The following is a 20,257-nucleotide window of genomic DNA, read 5'->3' as shown; positions in this document are numbered from 1 at the left end:
GTGTGTGTACCTGGGAGGTCTGGGCATGCTGCCCCCTACATTAGATTCCCAGACAGCGAGAGTGCCAAACTCCTACAGACTCGCTCCAGTGCTCAAAGTGCCTTATTTGTGTGTTAGAGAGAGCGAGACTCTTTATATGCAGCAGTCACAGGTCATAACCTCACCTAGCTGTTTGAACTAGGATGAAGTGGGAGAGAGCTGTTAAAGAGATAAACACAACCAACAACATGCTTATCTTTACACTTTTTTCTGTTGTGAAATGATGGAAGATTAAAACAAATCTATTTATATAAATTTTTTTAACTGCTGGTATCTGATCACAAACATGCAAAAAAAAATAAACTGTATATATAATAAAATGATCGATGGGTCAATTGACCCATCGATCATTTTTTGGGCCTTGCAAGTTCAGGGTCTGGGATTGGTGATCACCAAATGGCTTTGTGGTCACAGGGGAAGTGGGGCTTTACTCATGGTCCTGTGACTAAACCATATGCACAACCATCTTGAAAAGTCAATGGAAGGGACAGCTAGACCTCCCTGTCTTTTTATGTTTGTCCTAACTCACTGGAGGTTTGTCTTTACAGGCATAAGACAAACAAAGAAGGAGCCTCTCATATGCAATCCGAAATGTGTTTTCTGTCATCCAACATATCTCTCTCGGCTTGTTCCGGCACTTCTTTATCCAAATAAAACATCAGGCTGTTTTTGTTTATAGAGGCTTTAGTATTTCCTCATGTTTGTGGTATCAACCATGTTCTGTGCAGATGAGAGGAAAATAAATAGGTTACGAGGCCATCCGAAAGGGGCAGCATGAGGAATGCAAGACTCCACCTATGTTGTGATTTACAACTTTCCGTCATGTTCGCCACACGAATGTAATGAGAACATGGACTTTCAGCATTTTTATGTCCACTTTTATTTCCTCCGACATACCTTCCTGACATTTTACAGTCTTCTCTCTCACATTGGCTTTTCTCTTTTTAAATGCACTTCCTTGTTCTTTCGCCTCCTGTCTATTGATACGTCTGTCTTTCTGTCTGGGCTGTGTTTGGCCTTGCCCGTCTCGGCCCCTGCAGGAAGTTGTTAGCGGGCTGATAGAAAGCAGGCTGAGGTCATTAGAACTGAACACCTGCTCGGAGGAGTTACTCTTTAACTGCTCTCCACACACACTCACACTCATGGGCTGCTTGCATGTACACACAAAGCACACACATACACACACACACACACACACACACACTGTTTGATCTAGCCGAAGTCACTCCCTTATTCTTGCTCTCTCTTTTCCTGTTCACGGAAGAAGAGAGATGAATGAGAAAAGGGGAGGTTAGAGATGAATGGGTAGCTTCGAGGAGGAGTGTGCATTTGTGTGTGTCATGCTGCAGGCAGGTCATGCTGAGGTTCATGTGTGGGAAGATTGTGGGCATGTTTGGATCAGAGTACAGCTAGCAGGCTGGCAAGTCAATCTTTTTTTCAGGCTTAGCAAAGTTGTTACTTCTTACTAATTTCCTCTTTATTGACAGCAAAATAGTAAAATATGTAAACCTACACATGCAGGTAACAGTCAGATGAGCAATGCTTGGTATACCAGAATTTTAAAGTTAGCGTGACGACATATGTGATGACTTCAAATGTGTACTCTTCCTCTTTTATTCGCTCTTTATTTGTGTCTTCTAAATCTAAGGCGCTGTCCGTGCGGGCCCTTATGTGTGCTTATCCAAGTGTATCTCTTGTTTGCGCCCTGGCACATTTTTGTATGTGTTAATAAAAGTCATGTACCAATTTGAGGTGTCATTTAGGTGTTCCATTCATTACTGGGGTGGCGAGCTGCTCTATAGAACATAGCATAATGTCTGGGTGTGTTGATTTGATCTTTGTACATCTTTGTGTGTCTGCTGTTGCACGTAGTGTCGAGGGACTTGGCAAAGTCTGTCCAACAGCGGCACAAAGCCTCTGAGCCAAATACGACATGGCACACACAGCTGTAGGGAAGGCTCCCAGGTGTGTGTGTGTCTGTGTGTGTCTGTGTGTGTCTGTGTGTGTGTGTGTGTGTGTGTGTGTGTGTGCACCGTTTGTGCACCAGAGCAGGGCTTGTGGTGCCACGGACGACTGCATACTCTGTTGCTTCTGAATGAGCCAGGTGTCAAAACACACACACACAAAAGACGTTCCACACTACAAAAGCTATTCATCGCTATCGGCGATGAAATTGCAGTGATCATTTCAAATTTTCATACTGGGATCACCTCCAAGAACTGTGTGTAAACAATTTATCATAATTACTACCAAAAGGAGACGCTAATGTGGTTTTACTAAACGATTTATGTGCAATCAATCACATAACATCAAATGTTTAAGTGGGTCTCTGCTTCCTTTCCTAGTTACCGCAGGATGACCCGCTCTAACAGCGTAACCACAGCGGTGCAGGCTGACCTCGACGCCCCCACAGACGCCCCAGAGCTGCCGCCTCGTCACTGTGCCACCATGCCACGCCAGCTTTCCCGCGATGCTGCCTCGTCCACCGTCAGCATCCAGGGCTCGGGGAACCACTACCACGCTTGTGCCGCTGACGACTTCGGGGAGGTGGGGTTCGACCCTTCAATCCTGCCCCCTCCAGACCCATGGATGGACAGCGTGGCAGAGCCAGAGGAGGAGGCTCTGGAGGCTGTCGGCCGGTCGGTGTGCCCCCGTGACGGCCGCTGGTTCCTCAAGTTGCTGCAGGCTGAGACGGAGCGTATGGAGGGCTGGTGTCGACAGATGGAGCAGGACGAGATGGAGAATGAGCTGCCTGATGAGAGTGAGTAAATGCCAAGATGATAAGACTGATATCGGGTCTATTTCTCATCCTCTCCTCTCCTCTGTTTTGGAGAGTGCTGATATTCATGATATTGGACCACAATAGCTGCTTGTTCCTGTTTCGGGCCCTCTGGCCTCCACAGACATACCGTGCATACTTATCAATAGGCCGCTGCTGGCCCCAGCCACACATCTGTCCTTTAGACACACTGTATAATGAACTCTCCCACAAACACAGTGAAGGGGTTTCTCTCCCCGCTCCTCCAGGCAACTATTATTTGATCTTGATGTAACAAAAATATGCACACTGCAGAGCATGTCAGTATACACGCGTCTAAATATGTTTTATGCATATACACTTGCATGCACATACCGGACTGAGCAAACAAGCCTCAGGCAGTAGACACTTTATTTATACCTGACCGTACTGCACAGCTGATTTCATGTCTTACCGAAAATGTCATTGTTTATGCAGCTAGTGTGCTGTTATGGTTTCAGGCAAAATATTCTCTCACAGACAAGGGAGCCTGTCTCAAGGTTATGTTTTCCCAGAACCCACGCTACCATGTACACACACACACACACACACACACACACACACACACACACACACACAGGTACACACACTCATCCTGAAGGAGTAGAAAACATTGTAGTGCAGATTCATTACTCCCCCTCTCAGTTTCTGATCCCATTTTTCTTCAAGTACACTAATGTATGCACTGACAGTTCCTCTCCACAGGGATATGTGAGTCAATAGGACTGACATCGGTGTCAGGTTATGCAGTACAATCTTGTTTATCTCATATATCAGTCTGCTAAAAAGGCACTGTGAGAGAAATATACTGTAATAATATATTCTTTTTGGACTATATGCTTGATTTTTAAGTTTCTTTTTGATACAGGACGTCAATGAAGGCTTTTATTATGTGCTGTAAATATGGCATTTTGAATTGTGTATTCATATGGGATTGCTATTTCTGCATGTGTTCGGATTTGGAATTTCAGTGCATTTTAGTAATTATTTCACTTCCCTAAATGATTAATGTTTCTGAGAGACACGGATAAAAGAGGATTCTAGCGTATCCTTTTCTGTTGCATCGCGAATGCACCCTCTCTGCTAGTGCTGCAACATGCCTGCAGTATGCGGTACTGTGAGTAATTGCATTGTGAATTCTGTGTGCGCGCGTGTGTGTGTGTGTGTACGTGCGTGCATCCATGCATGTGCGTCTGTGTCTTTCTGCAGTCCAGGGGAAGATCCGCAGTGCAGTGGGGAGTGCCCTGCTGCTGATGTCCCAGAAGTTCCAGCAGTTCCGGGAGCTGTGTGAAGAGAATCTGGTATGTGTCACCTCATCCACTGCATGCTTCCCGAGCCCTCCCCCCACAACACTGACATCATCCTGCACAAATCATCCTGACAGGACAGACCAGAGCTCATTTACTATGCAACTAGTGTAGAGTGTGCATCTGCACACCCTTACTGTCTTTCACATACAAAAAAAGGAATATGTTTGTATTTATATTGTTTATGAAGCAGTGGACAACATTGAATAAAAGAACTGTAACTTGACGGATAAACTTAAATATTGATATGTCAAATGACTTGCCCCTCAATATGCATTTCAGTCACTTGAAAGCCAAATCTGTGATCTGTGCAATTTTGGTAAAACTGAGTTGACAGATGGCAACAGCATCTTTGCAAAAATGCGTGATATGCATATGCACATTATGTGGTTGTATATGTGTGTTAATGCGGACGTTTCTGTTTATATTACATTTTTGTGTATCAGAACCCAAATGCACACCCACGGCCCATCTCCCAGGACCTGGCAGGTTACTGGGACATGCTCCAGCTGTCTATTGAGAACATTAGCCTGAAGTTTGATGAACTCCACCAACTCAAAGCCAACAACTGGAAACCTCTGACCCCACCACAAATGCAGGTGCATACACACATTGCCAATATGAAATCCATCTAATCTCAATTTTGTTTTGGAATGCTTTACTAACCCGCATGTTATCTGCCGTCATTGCTGTATACTTAACATTGCAAGTCCGAATGATTGACAGCTAAGCTTTGTTGTAGCATGCAGATATGTGTTGCATACGCTCACGTTTGCCTGCCTGTCGTCACCACTTGTGTTTTTGTTTGTTCTGTCTTGTTGTCGACAGTGAGCTGCTTTTGGGAAGCTACACTTCCTGCCATGCACCGTTGGGGCCTGTCCGTCTCCAATGGTCACTTTTACCTCAGACAATGGCAACCGCCGCGCTCTCTTACCCCACACGAATGGCTGCCACTGTGAACCATAACCTCATTCAAAGTTGCATGCACATTATGCCGACAAAAGCTACACTGCTCTTTCTAACCCTTACGCAAGCTGGCTGCAGTTGTGTTGCTCCTTACTGTGTTTAGCTGCAGCTTGACATGAGGACTCAGTGGTTTATCACTAAGACTTTGTTATTCCTGTCCAGGAGAGAAGGATGCCCCCTCCTGTGCCAAAGAAGCCCCTGAAGGGCCACCACCCTCCCCTGGCTAGGGACCGCTCGCTGGAGAGCTCTGAGCGCCAGCGTCTGGAGGCTCGCAAGCGCCTGCTAGCTGCCAAACGTGCCGCGTCTGTTCGGCAGAGCTCTGCTACCGAGAGCGCAGACAGTATTGAGATCTATATCCCAGAGGCTCAGACCAGACTATGAGACACACAGATGCATGTACCCACACACATGCCCGATACACTGTTCCATATACACTGAAGCACTGAATGGTAAGGCTAGGGTGCTAAAATAACAAACACATTTTTTTGCGGACTTCCCAGATCACTGTGGAATTAGTCACAATGGAAGAAGAACAAGAAATGTACATTTACAGCATTTATTTATTTATTTATCAACCCCCTCCTCCTTCATTTCCTTCTCCCAGCTTTGATGTAGCAGTCCCTCCTCACTTACAAAGATGTATCTTATCCCTTTTTTAAGTGGCCTAATATTACAAAGTAAGCCAGGTGTAGCACAGCAGTGATGCTTCACATTATTATGTTTCAAGTGCTGAAAATCAGAGGTAAACAGGGAAGGAGCATACATGTTCATGTGGACTGTGTGTGTGTGTCTGTGTATGTATGTACATGCAAACACATACGAGTGATGTATTTTATCTGCTCCGATCAAATGTATCAAATCAAATTGAAAGACCAGACCTGACCTATTGACCCATATTTAAGATGTATTATTTATGCTTATTTTGTTTTTGATATTCGTATAAAAAGACCATGATCTGAGTTTTGATATATTTAATGAGGCCAAACATTATGAAAGGAAATAATGGTGAAAAGACCAGACAAGAAAGCTATGGTGTCCAGTTAGTGACACAATTCGCCCTCTGTCTGAAAATGGGTCTTTCCAGCAGCAAGAGGTCGATCCCCTTAAGAAAGGTCAGATTTTGCTCCTCCAGGTGAGGCAAAGTGGCCATTGAGCCAGGAGCAGGTCCTGTGGTTCTGCAAAGACTGCAATTCACTGAAAGAACCACTGTTTGAATAATGCCACAAAGCTAATCTATGTGTGAGTGAGAGAAAGAGAGTGTGTGTGTGTGTGTGTGTGTGGTATGATTCAGATGTTCATTTCAAAAGTGCTTCCTATTTTTCTAGGTCTAATGGGTCCTAGTTGTAATTGAAGATGAAGGTAGCAGTATCAACGAACTGTAAACAAACCACCCATCTTGTCTCATTCTAAAGTTTGTATGAAGAACATACAGTATAATGACATGACATGCATGCTGATATTTTTGTCTTTTTTAAAACAGGTTTAATCCTTTCTCATGTTGCGTTCAAACTCTTCAGTGTTACAGGCATTGCTAAAAATACTGATATTTGGTACAATACCGGTAGTTGTACTGTATTTTATGACGTCATTTTTAGACAAGAGGTTTATTGACAGTATTGGGACAAAAGGACTGAAAAGGGGAATATTTCCTCCTCACTGTGTGTGCACTATCTCTGCCTCCAGATGAAGCAATTCTTTGAAGGCCATACAAAATAGATCCAATTTATAATATTTTGTATTCATGTTTAATTTATTGATTAGGAGAACAATGACTGTTTATTGACATTGTGATTATCATTATGCACTGACAACAAGGCCCTTATACTGTGTTTATTTTTTATTTATGTTGATTCTTTAGCATGACAGGCACCTTTTTGTCTTTTCTGTTTCAGTGATCAGCCTTAATTTCTAATATGATAGTCGAGCACAACAGCGGTCTCAGGGGAAGGTGTGTGTGTGTCTGAGAGTGTGACTGACTTAATGTGACCCATGGCGTTGTCTCTTACTGTATGTAAAACCCCACTCACCAGGATAGGCCATGATGGTAAACAGGGGATTAGTATCCATGCCGTCTTTTGAATGATGCTCCTATTGAACATCCCGGCCCTAATTACTTCAATGTAACAGGGTGTCAGCTGCTTGAATGTGGAGACAATCCTGCGCCAGTTTTACCATCACATACTTGTTTTGATAACAGAATAGCAGGACATTGGGTTGTAGTTTAATTCTCTGTATTGATCTGACTGAGTTTTGTGCCATTGGATAACTATAGGTATGGGCATATTTCTGCTATTTGTCCCAGTCCCAAACGGCTACCTGACTTTTCATTTAGAGACGTTTGTGAAGGAACTCAAGTGATGAAGTAACCGTAAAGTATGATTTGTATTTCCTTTAGTTGGCTAAATATGAAGTTAAGAGAGGATGCATACAAATAATAATAGTTCAAACTTATTGCCATTTCATTTAGATGAAGGTTATTTTAGTATTTTTTACTTTGGAACTTGTATTTCAATTGAATTGTCTGTCAAATGATTGACTACTTATTTATGTTTATGATATTAACATATCAATATAATGCTCCTGGTATAGCAGGGAGATAGAAACCAGAATGTTGGATTGTGGTTAATCGCTAAACTCTAAAGACACTCCAGCAATCCTGGCACTTCTGAAGCTTGTGATGTAGTTCAGAGAAAAACATTCAAATCAACATTTGTACATACATGAATGTTTCCCTATGTAAATGTAAACAACCCCCCCCCCCCCCCAATCAAATAACCTATTAAGCAAATATACATTTTGTAATTAATGTTATTACACTGTTGATGTTATGGCACGTGTATGAGCTCTTATCAGCATTAAAAAATATATCATTGCCATCATTTTGTCGTGTACACTTCTTTTGCTGTCTCCACATGTGTTTTCAATTGGAAGATAATTAAACAAATTACAAGGCCAGCATGGTGTGCTTTTAGGGCAATCCCCTTCCGCAGGGGCGGGTCCCCATAATTAGACAGCATTTTTGGCCTTGGCTTAGCCCTGACGCTCCTGTGCATGCAGCTTCTGGTGATTCGTCATTCATACATCAGTCATGCTGATGGGAGGCATGCTGACCTCAGTGGCCAGAGTTCAGGAGAGGGGAGGGGGTGACAGAGGGGGTTGCGGAAATGTGTGTCGTCTTTGTATAAAGCCTGGCTCAGGGTCAGTCTACCTCTCAGAGGGCCCACCATGGTGGGCTACAACTTCCCACTGTGGGCCTGGAGGTCCGTTTAAAACCGTATAAGTGGTTACATCCCCAAGTTCGGACCCAACCTCCACCACAAGAACCGTCATTTCTGACAGGCAATGTCTGACAAAAAGGGAAAAAATATCTAAATGCATTCTGAAAATTTGCTGACATTTGATGAATCACTCCAGCGACTAGCCTAATAAATGTTTTTTAAATATACTACTTTGATATTGCCTTTTAGATACTATAGCTTTCTGATTAGCAAGGATAGGGTTCTGATTGTTCCTGGGGTCTTAATGAAACCAAAAAAACAACCTCGGCAAATGTTTATATTGTTTCAAGAATAATAAAGACAACAAATCCTATTCAGGCCAATCGAGCAGCTTTAGCAGGACCAGGAGGGAACAGCTGTCCTCCTCGCCTGGAACGAGCCAGCGCACTCAGTTGTAAGCTGACTTACATCGACTCTATTGAGATGCAGGCACACATAAAGCCCCTTTGGCAAGAAACTGTTGACGTCTGCCATTTGCTTGTGTTAATTTATGCAGGATTATGCTAATTGGCAAGAGCTGTTGTAAACCTCTCACACACAGGAATGTCTCTGAAAGCCTAACGGTAGCCTGTGGAAAGACATAAACACTATACTATTTCTGCTCCTTTTATTTACAGAGCATTCTGACTTAATACGCTCTCCGTATCCTTAAAGGATGAATCTGTAATCTCCACAAAGTTCAGTAGGATTTACAAGAACAAGAAACCTGTATGACTGTGCGTGATCCGAGTGATCCGGGGGGGGGGGATACCAAATGATCAAATCTGAGATGTAGAAAAACAAAACTTTATTTGAATCCCATGTGACCCCTATTTGCCACAAACATTGCACAGTATGAAAAGAAATCACATCATTGGGCATCATGTCACATTAACTATACACATGGTCCTATTATACATGAAAATGCGTTTTTTTGGTGATTTCAAAATTGCTGTCTTAGTCAGGTTGTAAAACAGCAAATGTAGAAAAGACATCTGTAGTGTTTAATTTTCCAGTCCACTGGCCGTCGTTTTTCGCTGAGTAATGGGATGAAGGCTCAGACTAAGAACCTGCTACATTGGTCATCTGAAATATCCCTTAGTGGGGAAAAACAAAACAAAACAAAAGCATAGGGTTTTTCTTTTAAAATGGCTAAAAGTAAATTACAAAATCAAAACTATGCTTATACTCATGAAAATACATAACAATTACTACAGTAGTGAAGAAGTTTGTCATAGATGCTAAGAGCAAAGTATGTTTAAGACACTGAGATGACCTTCCTCTGCCTTTTAGTGTGCAAACAAACATGGCAGACTAATCATGAGCTGATCTCTGAAATGTAAAAGAGTAAACGTGTGTGGACATGTGACCGATCTGTGTGATCGGTCTGTGAAGGAGGGCTGATTCTAGCTCATTCTCCGTTCTCTAAAATGATATACATTATAATGGAAAAGACATAAGACAGGCAGCATTTCTCCGATAACATTTTTGGTCCCTGTGTGCAAATAAGATACACATGTAGTTACATATGCATGTATGTGAAATGAATAAACAACTTACAGCCAAGGCACCTCGATACAGTTTGTTTTTTTTCAATAAAAAAACGTCCTCATCAATTTGATTGGTATACCAAAAATAGAAATGATCAGGCTTTCATGTGGATTTGTTCTCTGTTGCGTGCAGACAAGTCACTGAACTCTGACGAGTTCCACAGTCGAGACACAAAGTCAGTCTCTAATCTCTCCTCTTGTTGTTCTTCTTCTTCTGTCACTTTTAGGAGACCAGCTGTTTGGCTTGCAGCTCCATCTCTGCGGCCCGTTTGAGGGCCACATCCACCAGGAGCTGGAAGCCGCTGAAGTCTTGCGTGAGGTCTGGAGGGGTGGGGGGAGGGGTGTTGAAGAGCCCGCTGCGGGGGCTCAGGTTGCCCTCCATGCCGGTGCTGCCGAGGATGGTGGTAGTGGTGGGGAGGGGCTTGCCGCCCTGCCCGTCATCCTGGCACCTGAGCAGCGCCTGGACCTGCACGGCCTGCAACAGCTCAGCCGCCCTGTCGCAGTTCATTCCCGGCACGGAGGGGTGGGAGGTTGTTGGGCTTCCCTGCATTGCTGTAGTGACAGTGGTGTGACAGATGACGGAGGGGCGGGTGGGCATGAGCCCCGGAGAGGGGCACAAAGAGGTCGGAGAGGGTGTGGAGGGAGACTCTGTCTTCCTCAGGACACCGGGCACATCGGGTTCGAAGCTGGAGGGATGGAGGACGCGCTTGTCGTAGCTCTCCTCGGCACCGCCTGCAGGGCTGCCGTGTTTCGGGGACTGGGAGCTGTCGGAGAAGCTGTCGCCCGCTTTGCTACCTTTTCTGGATATGGTAAACTGGTTCGGATCTTTGCCATCTTTTCTCAGCATCTCTGGAAGAAGTCGCCGCCGCGCGTTAATGAACCAGTTGCACACCTGGAGAAGACGACAACAAAAATCAATGCTGTGAGAAAGTAGCATTACATGGCTCACTTATGTTCTGCCATGCAATTTAAAATGAAATCACTTAGGTACACTTATCCCCATGTGCGGATTGCACCTGTGTTTTCAATAGAGAAATGTAAATAGAGAAATGTAAATGAAACACCGACCCAACCCGTCCTACACTACTACACACCAGAGGCTGTATATTTCACACCATTAGCATTTTCAGCACTGCAGAAATCAAAAACCAGACCAAAGATTAGCACAACATCTCAAAGTATGAGAAGCTAAACGTTAACTTTCAACAAAAGGTCCAGTTTGGAATTCTTAATCCTGTATTCAAAAATAGTCTTCAATAAAAAGTAATCTCCTTTGTCCCAGCAGTAATCACGGTCATCTCCCTTCCGTTTTCCTCAGTTCTCCAGGCTAGTCGTAACTAGCTCGGGGAGACTTAGCTCTAACCATGTAAATGACTCTGCATTGTTCCCAGACAGCTGGGATGGAAAGGGGCTGGAGGGAGGGAAATTCCTGTCCAAGTGCCTCAGCCAAGCCCACAGCACACAGGGAGTGAGTTCACTCACTTTGTCTCAGACTTTCATGTTGCAACATCAAGCTGATTTAGACGACCTTCAATTCACCGTTGATGTGTCATGTTTTGTTTCTCATCTAGACGGGAAATGATTCAACCGAGCTGACACTTGCTTCCTCTCGACTTTTGCAGTGATCTGTTTACGCTCTAAGGGTTCAGCGGTGGCGAAAGCTTAGATAATCCTATCTTCTCGGTCCATACCTGTAGTGTGGAGAGCTGAGTCTGCTTGGACAGGAGGGCTTTCTCCTGCTCTGACGGGTAAGCGTTGTAACGGTGCTCGTACAGCCAGTCCCTTAGGATCTGAACCGACTCCTTGGGCAGATTTCCCCGCCGTTTCCTCTTCCCGCTGCTGCCCGAGCTGGACGACAGGTCCAGGGGGGTGTCCACGCTGTCCTCGTCATCCGTCTCGCTCCCCGACAGCATCATCAAACCTGCGCAAGCGTAGGGGAGACAAGAGAGTGTGTATGTGAAAAACAAGACAAAAGAATATGTATCCTCTTATGTCAGCCACCCTGTTGCCAGTCTCCCAGCCGCTCTGCCGCAGCCGTTCACCAAAACACAAGCTGTCTGGGAGGCAGCTGATATGTCAGAAGCAAGCTGTCAAGTTCAGCCATGTGATTCATATGAGGAGCGAGGGAGGGTGTGAGGAGCAGGAGGAGGAGGAGGAGGAGGGAGCAAGGGAGGGATGAAAGAGGGGGGGAGGGGGAGGGAACGTCACAAAAGGCTGGTCTGATGCTGTGTCAGTTATAAAACCTGCCTAGACAAATACAAGCCAGGTCTATTGCACAGACTGGGAGCACACCTTGCATGCTTGGATAAGTAAAGTACACTGCGCTGACCACAAGAGCAATCCCAGCATAAAAGGGAGATTTTGTGTTTGAAGAATAGCAGCAGCCTTTTTAATGATTACAGAGCTGCTTTCTTATTGAATTGTAGGCATGTCTAATCCAAGTCAATCATGATCAAACAGGATTTGGATTGAATGAGAGGGAAATAAATCCGATGTTAAAACTTTGATCAGATTTGTAGTGTGTTCCAGCGCAGTTTTTAGCGTCTGTTAAATTGTATATAGAAAGTAGGCTCCAATTGACCCAAGTCATGAATATAAATAAGTACATATTTGTTTGCTGGTGGTATCCATAAACACATGGATACCAGCAGCTCACTGTGCAGGCTGCCCAGACCCCATTCAGAAATAAGAGTCAGGGTGCATTTAATCCACGACCCTATGCAGTCTGCTCTGGGGCAAACTAGTGCGAAAGCAGTAAGAAAGTTCCCAAGTCTGAGCGGCCAACAGGATGAGGTAATTACGTAGGCTGGAGCGAGGGGAAGGGGGAGGGGAGACCTGTTGCAAATCAGCGTCTCCAGACTAAACAAAAGAATCTAGGGCTGCGTGGTTCTTTGTATGCAATTCAAAAGTTTATACACGCAAAACAGTGAGTTCGCCATAAATTTAACTCCCTCCGAAATGTCACAGTTTACCAGAGTGAGGGGGAAATACGTTTGAAAAGGCATAAAAGGTCCTGGTTCAGTAAGTTGAAGTAACTTGTAAGGGGTTTTCTATTGTGTGTGTGCGCGCAGCACCACGAGGTCCATGAAATGTAACAAGGCAACAGCAACTTCCCACAATGAGGTCAGGATGATTATGAGCCTACGATTGGATTTAGATACTATTAAAAACATTAAAAAAAGGTGCTCGCGGTGTTTCCGTTCGTGGTTGATTAAAAGATGCTATCGGGGGTTTTTTAAAGCTCGGACGTAGTGTAAATACAACACTTCAGACTCTTGAACTCACAACAATAGCCAAACTTTGACTTGAACCATCACTTCTCCCGAAAACTTCCCGACACAAATGTAGCGCGTGAGACTTCAAATGAGCGCGTATTCAAACCGAACGCGAGCCGCTTTTTAATTAAGTTTTGACATTTTATGGGGGCTCCGAAGTTAGGCTAATTACACTGCGACCAGGAAAACTACACATATGGCGAAACGGTCGTATGTTATTGTGCCAAAAGTTGAATTAAACATCTCTTAAAAAGCAAACCTAGCTTGGTCGACTTTTGATATCGCGCCAGCACATGGCAGAAAGAAAAGCACCCTGTCATGTCTGGAAAGGAAACAATAGACTGCACGGTTTGCATCTGAGGGAAATCGTTCTGCTCGCTGTCTCCGGGCATCTAAACTCGTTTTGACTTTATTTTTCTCATAAGCAGTCCAACCTACCCTTTTTCGTCTTCATTTCCCCCCGCAAATGTCCACTTTTCCCTCGTCAAGCGCAGAAGAAAATTGTCTTTGTGTTAGTGCAGTGTTTTCCTCTTTCCTCCAGATATCCCCAGCGTGTATCCGAATATCCGAAAACCCTTATTCATCAAAACTCGCTTCTTCCACTTTTTTTTTTTAAACAAAAATATGTTTCTTTCTTCTGGTCGTCCTTGTTTGGAGACGGAAGGGGGTTACCTGAGATCTCTGCGTCCCTTCGGCTCAAAGCCCTTTTTCTCATTGACTGTGTGTTTGATCCTGAAACTGGGTGACAGCTATCTTTGACAGCTGCGTGACTCAACGCACAGAGATCCTCCCACCGCGGAGGGCTAGAGGGAAAAATCTCTGACATCAGCGTGGCTTGTTCCACTGACATGGATACAGTGTAGCTAAGCTGTTACCGCTGCAGACCCCCCGCTCACGAAGCCAAACAAACACCGACACCGTGTATATTAAATTATGAACCACGAAAAAAGGCGTTGGTTTAGGCGGGCAGTCCGAATCACAACAACAACAACAACAGCACCAGGCTGCTTGCTGCTTGCTGGAGAGCACTGCGGACCTCGTGGTAACACCCCACACAAATAACAACCGCGATGAAATATCACATCATTATTGATAAAGGCTATGGCTTCTTTGGCGGATGGTGACTGGTGGTGTACCTGCCTTGTATTCGGTATCGATATGATCGCATTTTGTGGTTTTATTTTTCTCCTTTTATGTCACTTTAGCAGCGATTTTATTGCCCGTAACACATCGTGAAGAAGTATATGTTGCATTATACTCCCTGTGTATGTGTGAGCGTAAAATCCACATTATTGTGCAGAATAACAAGTTGACCCATATTATGTTTGGCAACACCAGCACACGCTGTGTTTACTGCACCTTTCCCTCCAATGTCGTCACCGTGGAAGCTCATTCTGTTGTATCAATGTAGCGACTGAATCACTTATTTTTGTTTTCCTGTGGTTTGTGGTCATTTCCTTTAAAATGTTCACATTATCTAAAAGTCTGTCGTTCCAATTTCTCGCGGGGATGAGAACATGTGTAAAAACAGTACAGGTCTATGTTATATGGGGGGGGGGGTGTTGAGCCATCCCTGTACCAGCTGCAGGTCGGTGCACCAGTTCATGTTACTAAAGATAACACTACAGCGAAGCAAACGACCGAGGCGCTCATTTGTATGCCGCGCACAGCCTTGCGACAGCTGCCGTAGCGTCGCCTCTTTGCGTGCATTTGTTCCAGACAGGCCCGTCGTTCCTCCACGTGAAGCTAAATGTCGCCTCCGCGTGTGCATGTGTGGGATTTCACTGGAATGCAAAGTCATTTGAAAAAAAAAAAAAAAAAAAAAGATCCTCGGACTCCCTCTGGTGGTCGTTGTACTGCTGTGCGACTTAAGTGACGTTGTGTAAGAAGTAGAGTTGGTTTGAAAAAAAACAACAGAGAAAAAGATTATATTGTGTCCACTTGATAAATAATACATCTTTAGTAAATAGTATAATTGTCATCACCCAAACGCCCCATTTTGTAATGTTTCTTATTATTGACAAAGTCATTAGAAATGAAAACGGCCAACCCACCATTGGCAGTCTTAACTTAATCATGTATATTAGTTCGACATTTTTAATTGCAAGGTCACTTTTCATCTGTAGTTACAGCTGTAACTAACTCCACTGAGGTAATATCTATATTAAGCACCAAACGTAATGTGAATCAGTGTGTTAAAATTAGACACGAGCGGGTCAGGCCTGCTGTCGCCACCACTAAGCTCATATCAGCCAGCTCCATTATTCAATACTATGTGTCACACCCTTCAATCTAACTAATAATAGTTATTATAACAAGTATTATAATCACCACTGTAATAATGAAAATGCTGAATCTCAAAAACCTAATTGTAGTGCTTGCTGAAGTACATTTTTTATTTGGCAGGCCTCTTAAAATACTGGTAGTAAATGATTTATTTAATTATTAATTTAACTGAAATTCAACAAGTTCACTTAATATTTGTTATTGATGCTGTGAGCTTTAGTTTGGTTATTTATTTTATTCGTGTTATAGGGAGATACAACGGAGGGACTTTTTTCCCGAAAAAAAGAGTAATAGCCCGCTTTAACTTGTTACTGTCATACATACTATCACCTAGCTAATACTCATCAGATCCTTAACATTTGTCGACTGATCAACAGTGACGCACTTCTTCTTTTAGAACCTGACAGTGGACAGCTGCGTCAAGCTGCATACCAACATTATGACCCATACCGGACATTGGCTAACCTGCCTTCAAAATAAAGGTATCATTATCACGTAATTATCCTACCAGTCATCTATGTTGCCTTTGTATTAGTTAGAGCCAGAGTTTGATTTGCTATTTACAAATTATTTAGAAAATATGAAAAGTTATTCATCACAGTAAAGTCTTAATTTCTTGACATTTTATTGGGATGGAGTTGAATGGAAAGCCCAGAGTGGACACAGTTTTACAAAGACCACAGCTTAATTGTTGTGACCTCAAATTATCAAACTATCACAACCAAGATTTATCATTTCATTGTCACGAGAGGAGAAAAAGGTTCTCCTGTTAAGCACACTTTACTTGACAGCAATAACAACGATACTATTGAGTATAGTAATAGAAATGTGACAACACATTTCAAACAAACCCTGCAAAATGTCAACATAAAGCCTATTCTGAACATGTCTATGTGCAAGAAAAGTGTGCACAGAACTCCTTCTAGTGCCTGTGATAAGTCAACTGAAACCCACACAGGTTTTGTCCATTTAACTAATTAGCCGTTGTAACTTTTAATCCAATTGGCTGCACCAGTGGTGATCTTGATGTGCACTGTTAAAGTTGAATAATTTAAGGGAACGAGTCCAAAAAAGAAGCAACATTATATCTACTTTGATTCAATGTTACAAGACATTAAAACATAAAAAATTCAAGGGGGGTGAAAACAGACTTTTACAGGTACTGTAAAATCTAATGAGTTCCATACAGCGTTTAGGCTCTGCTATGAGTCAGAGTCTAACTTAGGGTGAGATAAAACAGACTTGGCCATAGTGCCGCACACATCTGCTGTCACCTTAAAACAATGCATAACCGACAAGACAGCAAAGATGCAGTAGAAAAACATGTAAAATATTACACATGCACTGAGAAGTGTTGAACATGTTTCACCCCAGCACAGAGTACACGAAGTATGTAGCTTTTTAAAAATTCAAATTTCACTTTATATTTATTTTAAAACAATTTAACAATGCTCTATTGGTCGATACGAATTTTATTTTTAAAAGCATTTGAACGGAAGACGTATCGGTTTCATTCTGTCTGACTTCACATTGTTAAAGCAGAGTGTCTTGTTACATTTTAAAGTCTAAAATTAGGGAGGCACCCCGACAGCAAATGACGCAAGCCGTCTAAAGTGGACCGTCTGCTCGCCTCCGTGTGTCAATGGTATCCGGACTCCGGGCCATGGAAACGTCCCCTACAACTTTGCTGTTTGTTGATGACACGTTGGGTATTTTTAGATGTTGTCATCTTTCCGTAACAGCCCGGCTGCGACGTTCAGTATAAAGGACTCCTTCCAAAATGCAGCTGTACAACAGTGTGCTGACACACTACCCGAGGTCGTCTCGCAAAGTGACAATAACTTTGTCGACCAGATCCGAGCGTCTGAACCGGACAACGCCGAGCTCCTCTGACGCTCGCAAACCGGGATTTACCACTTCCACGACCAACGGGGATCCGGTGAGAGAGACTGCTTCTTCCGCAAACATGCCTGCCTTTTCGTGTTACAAGGCTTCATCTATGAGGCCTGTTTACTTCACATCGACCGCTGAGATATTAGTCCGCAGACCCGATGGAGTGGAGAGGACTGTGCCTGTCCATGTCATGAGGGAGTCCAAGACCAAACCCCTCTCTCCCGACTCACATAATGGGGACAGAATCCTCTATGAGGACTGTGGCTCTGACGTGATTGTGGACTTGATAGATCGTCTCAGAAATGGCACGGATGAGCTTTTTCCTGACTGCCCCGAGCTGGTTGGAAATCACATTTTCAACAGAAGCAACATCTACGGACCCAGAAGAGAAGAAAGCAAGAGGGTGGTTGGAAATTCTAGTGAGGACGATACAGTTTCAGTAACTAATGCCCCCTTCAGAATCAATGGATGTGACTTATCACATGAAGGGGAAACAGTCCCCTCCAGAGCAGATCACCCTGAAGACCTCACAAAGGAAGATCTTCAGGATCTGAGCAGTGGCAAAGCTGCTCCAGCATCGGATGAGAGACGGGCCTTTGAGCTCAGCGTTCTGCAGGAATCCCCCCCACAGAGATGCAAAGAGCGCGAGGAGGTCAACAACAAAGTCACCCGGTACCTGGCGGAAGTCGAGAAGCAAAACAAGTACCTACAGGAGAGGCACAAATACAGGTACCACATCATTCCAGATGGCAACTGTCTGTACAGAGCTGTGTGCAAAGCCACGTACGGGGACCAGGCGAGGCGCAGGGAGCTGAGGGAGCAGACGGTGCACCACATCGCCGACCACCTGGAGGAGTTCAGCCCCATCATTGAAGGGGACGTAGGAGAGTTCCTGATCAACGCGGCGCAGGACGGTGCCTGGGCCGGTTACCCCGAGCTTCTCGCCATGAGCCAGATGCTGAACGTCAACGTCCACCTGACGACGGGGGGGAGCTCGGAGAGCCCCACCGTCTCCACCATGGTGCACTATCTCGGGGAGGAGGACGCCTCCAAAGGGGCCATGTGGCTGAGCTGGCTGAGCAACGGCCACTACGACGTCCTTCTGGACAAGTGTCTCCCCAACCCGGAGTACGAGGACTGGTGCAGCCACTCGCAGATGCAGAGGAAACGAGACGAGGAACTGGCCAAGTCGATGGCCGCCTCGTTATCCAAAATGTACATTGAGCAAAATGGATCGGCGTGAAATGAATGAATTAAAGGACGCACACTGATCCAGTAGAATGCAGGACCTCTGATTCTGCTTGGTAGTCTACATGATTGAAAATATATTTTTTATAAGATTTATATCTTCAGAGAGAGGAAGTGCAGTGCACATACTTTGTTTTTTGTACATGCCAGCGTTGCCAAATTAGTGGCAGTGGTTTCTGGAAGTGTTTGAAAGTGTGTGAGCCTGTTCTTTGTGATAGGGTTATGTTGACATGATTGAACCTCTTTAATGCTGATAAGTTACTGTATGAGGAAGTGCTTTTGGGTATTTATTTGCCTTTTTATTGGCAGACCTGTTGTTTTTCTATGTTTGTGCTTTGTAGACCATTGCCATTTACAGAAAAAAACCCCTTTGATTTGGTATTTATCACTGTAGCTACTGTTAAATATCTGTAATGCTACTCTCTTTTGCACAAAAGTCCTGTCAGACAAGTCCGGAGAGTTTGTTTGTGTCTGTGAGAACAATTCAAGGCTTCTTTATTTCTATTATTCCAGTTCTCGTCAGGCTTTTGACAAAATATTTCAAAATAAAGTTTTGAAGAAACTTGATTCACAGTGATTTCATGTTTAATTGTCATGCTCATTGCTTTATTATTCTGCTCCTGTGTACATTGCCACATATTCTTATTCAGTCTCACAATGATAATGTCAGCTACGTCCTCTTGGGTGAGCAATGTTATGTTCCTGTAATGGGATCGCATCTATAACATTGCAGCTATGATGTGTGCAGTACTCATCCTTCAGGCTGCAGGCCTGGACCTGAGAGGAAGTGATTCAGCCCTTTTTGTAACTTTTAAAAACTGCATGTGTCATTTTTGAAACAGCAGTTTGTACAGTAGCTGTTCCAGACTGCATAACACTTTTTCTAGGATGGCAGCCCGCTGATAGCGTCGCACGTTTCCTCCATTAGGTGGCAGTGGAGCCATCCCAGAAACATTTTGATAAACTAATGTTAAGGAATTTGTTCTTCTCAAAATGATTACAACCTGGGATTGTCGGATTGTCGTATTGCATTGGCTTCACAAAATTTTTTGAATTAAAACACAAAACAAAAACAAAACAAAATGTTGAATGTTGTATTTATAGATAATGAGGGGAATTGTAGATTTTTTTACATTTGAATTCATTATTTGGCCCAATCAATTAAAAACACAACTTTGTATTGACTATTAATGAGATAACCGAATAACGTGTTTCCCTCCTGGTCCTACAAGATGCTCTTATATTCATAAAACATCAGTATTCAACTTCTTACTTAAACTTTATAATGGGTTTAATAATGTATCTTTTCACATGAACGCTACAGCGATGACGTAGCCCTGCAGTCATGTGGACATTAACTGGCGATCTAGAAATGGGGTACCGTTTTCTGTGGAAGATGTTTTTGAAGCAAAATTTAACATTGGTCTCTATCGAGCAGAAAGTTGGTTTTCCTCTCAATTACAGGCTTCTGTGCCAAATATGTAAATCTGTGGGATTCCACAGTCATTTGTCTACAACAAGGACAAGATTAGCTACTTTTAAATCCAGAAATGATGCATGAAAAGTGAAGATTGTGGACTCAGTGGCAACAGACAAATTTTTTTTTCACAAGAATCTCAAGCTGCTTTTCACTCTAGCG

At 43.6% G+C, this 20,257-nt stretch overlaps 3 protein-coding genes across 6 annotated transcripts in view; 2 read left to right on the top strand and 1 right to left on the bottom strand.

The window, feature by feature from the left end:
• Positions 1 to 10,115, top strand: part of dlgap1b (discs, large (Drosophila) homolog-associated protein 1b) — an 83,957-nt gene extending 73,842 nt beyond the window's left edge. For 2 of the 4 annotated variants that reach the window (XM_031850445.1, XM_031850446.1), the window contains exons 9-12: positions 2,385 to 2,800; positions 4,046 to 4,137; positions 4,590 to 4,742; positions 5,272 to 10,115. In XM_031850445.1, the coding sequence (XP_031706305.1) occupies positions 2,385 to 2,800; positions 4,046 to 4,137; positions 4,590 to 4,742; positions 5,272 to 5,490 (880 nt within the window). In that variant the 3' untranslated portion in view covers positions 5,491 to 10,115. Of the gene's footprint in view, positions 1 to 2,384; positions 2,801 to 4,045; positions 4,138 to 4,589; positions 4,743 to 4,971 lie in introns of all 4 variants that reach the window. The other 2 variants (XM_031850444.1, XM_031850448.1) reach the window with 2 other exon arrangements.
• On the bottom strand, positions 8,876 to 14,054 carry tgif1 (TGFB-induced factor homeobox 1). The gene is made up of 3 exons (XM_031850449.1): positions 13,630 to 14,054; positions 11,608 to 11,837; positions 8,876 to 10,808 (listed from the first exon to the last, which is right to left on the bottom strand). The coding sequence occupies exons 1-3, from the start codon at positions 13,643 to 13,645 to the stop codon at positions 10,140 to 10,142; spliced, it is 915 nt and encodes a 304-aa protein (XP_031706309.1). The 5' UTR covers positions 13,646 to 14,054; the 3' UTR covers positions 8,876 to 10,139.
• Positions 14,055 to 16,930: 2,876 nt separating this feature from the next.
• On the top strand, positions 16,931 to 19,729 carry otud1 (OTU deubiquitinase 1). Its single transcript, XM_031850359.1, has one exon. The coding sequence runs from the start codon at positions 17,258 to 17,260 to the stop codon at positions 18,611 to 18,613; it is 1,356 nt and encodes a 451-aa protein (XP_031706219.1). The 5' UTR covers positions 16,931 to 17,257; the 3' UTR covers positions 18,614 to 19,729.
• Positions 19,730 to 20,257: the final 528 nt, after the last annotated feature.

Source organism: Anarrhichthys ocellatus, unplaced genomic scaffold (genome assembly GCF_004355925.1).
Source record: "Anarrhichthys ocellatus isolate YVR2014 unplaced genomic scaffold, GSC_Weel_1.0 scaffold10, whole genome shotgun sequence".
Lineage (NCBI taxonomy): Eukaryota > Metazoa > Chordata > Actinopteri > Perciformes > Anarhichadidae > Anarrhichthys > Anarrhichthys ocellatus.
Note: the sequence above shows the minus strand (reverse complement) of the source record. Positions and strands in the feature narration are given on the sequence as shown.